The sequence below is a fragment of the Oncorhynchus tshawytscha genome, linkage group LG14, assembly GCF_018296145.1.
Source record: "Oncorhynchus tshawytscha isolate Ot180627B linkage group LG14, Otsh_v2.0, whole genome shotgun sequence".
In the NCBI taxonomy this organism is placed as follows: domain Eukaryota; kingdom Metazoa; phylum Chordata; class Actinopteri; order Salmoniformes; family Salmonidae; genus Oncorhynchus; species Oncorhynchus tshawytscha.
In genome coordinates this window covers 59,300,992-59,305,414 of record NC_056442.1, presented here as the reverse complement: position 1 = coordinate 59,305,414, position 4,423 = coordinate 59,300,992, and the positions used below count along the sequence as shown (strand labels likewise).

General features: G+C 48.9%; 1 protein-coding gene across 4 annotated transcripts in view; it reads right to left on the bottom strand.

Annotated features, from left to right (window-relative positions):
* Window positions 1-2,244: 2,244 nt before the first annotated feature.
* Window positions 2,245-4,423, bottom strand: part of prdm10 (PR domain containing 10) — a 60,523-nt gene continuing 58,344 nt past the window's right edge. For all 4 annotated transcript variants that reach the window (XM_042297767.1, XM_042297770.1, XM_042297768.1 and 1 more), the window contains exons 23-24: window positions 4,215-4,312; window positions 2,245-2,706 (exon numbers count right to left, since the gene is read on the bottom strand). In XM_042297767.1, coding sequence (XP_042153701.1) covers window positions 2,524-2,706; window positions 4,215-4,312 — 281 coding nt within the window. In that variant the 3' untranslated portion in view covers window positions 2,245-2,523. The remainder of the gene's footprint in view (window positions 2,707-4,214; window positions 4,313-4,423) is intronic.

The window sequence follows — 4,423 nt, the reverse complement described above, 5'->3', positions numbered from 1 at the left end:
CTCTGGCCTTATTGCTAAAGCATATAATTAAAGAATATGTTATGATCAAGATGAACAATCAAGCATGGAGTAATCAACCTGCCATTCTGACAGAAGGTATTGGCACCCTATTCCCAATGTGCTCTGGTCTAAAGTAGTGCACTGTCTAGGGAATAGGGCTCTGGTCTAAAGTAGTGCACTGTCTAGGTAATAGGGTGCCATTTAAAGGAAAACTCCAACCAGAAACCCCTCTTTTGGTACTTGTTTCATTAGTCCACTGTTGATATAGTGCCAACATGTGTTTGCATGTCAGCAATCAAGTTTTCAAGATATCGAACTTTCAAAATACAGAACTACAGCCAGTTTGATGCATTTAGCATCACACGATGCTGAATATCAACTGGAGGGAGGAAGACATCAGTATAATACAGACTGGAGAATCATGGCAGGAATGGAACAATATATTAACTACACCTACAATAATGTGCTGAGAACCATGTTAGGTGGTCAAAGATATTGTAACCTGGGGGAGTTATGGGGAGGTAAGGGGGTAAGGAGAGTTATGGGGAGGTAAGGGGGGCGAAGAGAGGTATGGGGTAAGGAGGGTGTTATGGAGGGTGTTATGGAGGGGAACGGGTGTTGTTATGGAGGGGAAGGGGGTGTTATGGAGGAAGGGGGTGTTATGGAGGGGTAGGGGGTGTTATGGAGGGGTGAGGGGGAAGGGGGTGTTATGGAGGGGTAAGGAGGGTGTTATGGAGGGGAAGGGGGTTGTTATGGAGGGAAGGGGGTGTTATGGAGGTGTAAGGGGGTGTTATGGAGGTGTAAGGGGGTGTTATGGAGGTGTAAGGGGGTGTTATGGAGGTGTAAGGGGGTGTTATGGAGGGGTAAGGGGGTGTTATGGAGGGGTAGGGGGGTTATGGAAGGGGGAAGGGGGTGTTATGGAGGGGAAGGGGGTGTTATGGAGGGGCAAGGGGGTGTTATGGAGGGAGGGGGTGTTATGGAGGGGTAAGGGGGTGTTATGGAGGGGCAAGGGGGTGTTATGGAGGGGCAAGGGGGTGTTATGGAGGGGTAAGGGGGTGTTATGGAGGGGTAAGGGGGTGTTATGAAGGGTAAGGGGCGTTTTATGGAGGGTAAGGGGGTGTTATGGAGGGGTAAGGGGTGTTATGGAGGGGTAAGGGGGTGTTATGGAGGGGTAAGGGGGTTGTTATGGAGGGGTAAGGGGGTGTTATGGAGGGGTAAGGGGGTGTGTTATGGAGGGGTAAGGGGGTGTTATGGAGGGGAAGGGGGTGTTATGGAGGGGCAAGGGGGTGTTATGGAGGGGTAAGGGGGTGTTATGGAGGGGTAAGGGGGTGTTATGGAGGGGCAAGGGGGTGTTATGGAGGGGTAAGGGGGGGTTATGGAGGGGCAAGGGGGGGTGTTATGAAGGGGTAAGGGGGCGTTTTATGGAGGGGTAAGGGGGGGGTAAGGGGGTGTTATGGAGGGGTTATGGAGGGGGGGTTGTTATGGAGGGGTAAGGGGGTGTTATGGAGGGGTAAAGGGGGTGTTATGGAGGGGTAAGGGGGTGTTATGGAAGGTAAGGGGGTGTTATGGAGGGGTAAGGGGGTTGTTATGGAGGGGTAAGGGGGTGTTATGGAGGGGTAAGGGGGTTGTTATGGAGGGGTAAGGGGGTGTTATGGAGGGGTAGGGGGTGTTATGGAGGGGGGGGGGTGTTATGGAGGGGTAGGGGGGGTGTTATGGAGGGGTGAGGGTGTGCATGAACAGCTGAACAAAACCCTGCCGAACAACAAACAAACTAAAACTTCACAAATTGTTGTCATAATATATGCGCAAACCATTTGGACTGGGAAGCATGCGATAGGCTTAAAAGGTGGGGGGGTCTGACCAAGTCTTCTATCTGAAGTGTCAGTCACTGAAAAGGTCTCAGAAACAGAGCTATCGAAGCTCTCCAGTGTGTTTCAGTTTATACATACACACATACATACATACATATACACACACATACATACATACACACACACACACACACACACACACACACACAGCTAACTGTATGACCGTGTGTATACTATGTTCTCCTCCAAAAAGTCCATATTTCCTTTTCCACGTCTTGAGTAAGCTGCTCCTTTCTTCTGGCAGCTTCTCAGCTCGTTCAGTTCAACCGAAACAGACACACAACAAGCAGTGCTGATCTAAAAACCCTGTTCCTCTGAGAACCAGGTCTGTGAGTGAACTTTATGTGTGTGTATGTGTGTGTGTGTGTGTGTGTGTTGGTGTGTGTGTGTGTGTGTGTCTATGGGGCGGGGCTGCATGCAGACAGGTCTGTGACCAGTCCTTACGTCTCCAAAGAGTAATTTAACTATGTACAGTTGTTCCTAGATCAGTACTTAGATCTGTAGGATAGTTGAGCCTCATATAGGGCTCAATGTCAAAGTGAGTTCCCTGGTTAAACAGCTGTCCCTAGGTCAGTCGATAAGAGTTTGGTGACGGGATTCACCCCAGCAGGGTTTGGGGCTGTGAGAAGTAGGTAACAGCTGCTGCTAGAGGTCAAGGTTTGGTGATGTGTAGTTCGCTGGCCCCGGTGCCGTTGGTGGTGGTGGTGATGATGTACTGTGTGGTGGGCTGCTGGGAGGAGGTCTGGGCATCCAGATGGGTCTGGGCCGAGTTCTGGGGGCCACTGGCCTGCTTAGGGTCCAACTCAGACTGGCCCTCTGAAATCACATAGTGGGTCTGGAACAAGATGGTACAACAGTTAGAATACACAGACCACCACCACCCCCATACACCACTACCACCATACACCACTATACACCACTTCCATACACCACTATACACCACCATACACCACCATACACCACTATACACCACCCACTATACACCATCATACACCACCACCATACACCACTCACTATACACCCCCACCACCACCATCCACCATACACCACCACCATCACCATCCACCACATCCACCACCCACCACACCACCATACACCACCATACACCACCATACACCACCCACTATACACCACTGTACACCATCATACATCATACACCACCACCACCCACCACCACTATACATCACTATACACCACCACCACCATACACCACTACTATACACCACCAAAACCACCACCACCACCACCACCACCATACATCACCACCACCATACACTGCTATACACCATACACCACCACCACACACCACTATACACCACCACCATACACCACTATACACCACCACACACCACCACCACCACCATACACCACCATACACCACCACCACACACCACTATACACCACCACCACCATACACCACCACCATACACCATACACCACTATACACCACTATACACCGCCATACACCACCATACACCACCATACACCACTATACACCACCATACACCACACCAGGGTTTCCGTTGCACCGGACAACGTGACCGGTCATTTTAAAATGTACCAGACCCATGTTTTGGGTGCATAACCTATTAGGACATTTAACAGAATATTGAGATTACGGTAATGAATTTTAACAGAATATTGAGATTACGGTAATGAATATTGAGATTATGGTAATGAATTTTAACAGAACAGGTAACTAGTGTTAGGGAGCAGCCAATAAAACAGCACACCTGGGAAAACACCATTCTAACCAGCACACCTGGGAAAACACCATTCTAAACAGAACACCTGAGAAAACACCATTCTAAACAGAACACCTGAGAAAACACCATTCTAAACAGAACACCTGAGAAAACACCATTCTAAACAGAACACCTGAGAAAACACCATTCTAAACAGAACACCTGAGAAAACACCATTCTAAACAGAACACCTGAGAAAACACCATTCTAAACAGAACACCTGAGAAAACACCATTCTAAACAGAACACCTGGGAAAACACCATTCTAAACGGTTTACCCGATATGGTTGAAAATACCCCTGAAATTAAAGCTGACCGTCCGCACTTTAACCTCATAGTCATCGTATCGTTTCAACAAAAAATGGTATCACTCTCCCAATACTTCTTGGAGCTCACTATAGCTTAGAGTCCATAAGGTGCATTTGAATTAGCTTGTCTGGCGCTAAGCAGAGTTACTCTTTAGAACAAATGGAAAGGTCCTAAACATGCAGACACCTCCCTACTGGGCCAGGTGAGCTACAGCTCAGGTAAACCCACTGAGAACCACACCGTTTATTGATAACCAAGAGAAGTAGCTAGACCCTCTGTCATAACTCACCGTCTTAACCCCAGCACTGTTGACCCCTGTGACAGGAGTGCTGGCCTCAGCGATCACGTACTGGGTATGTGGCAACGTCATCATCTGGATCTCAGAGGCTAGAGAGAGAGAAGGAGTGAGACAGGAGAGAGAGAGAGAGACAGGAGAGAGAGAGACAGGAGAGAGAGAGACAGGAGAGAGAGAGAGAGACAGAGAGAGAGGAGAGAGAG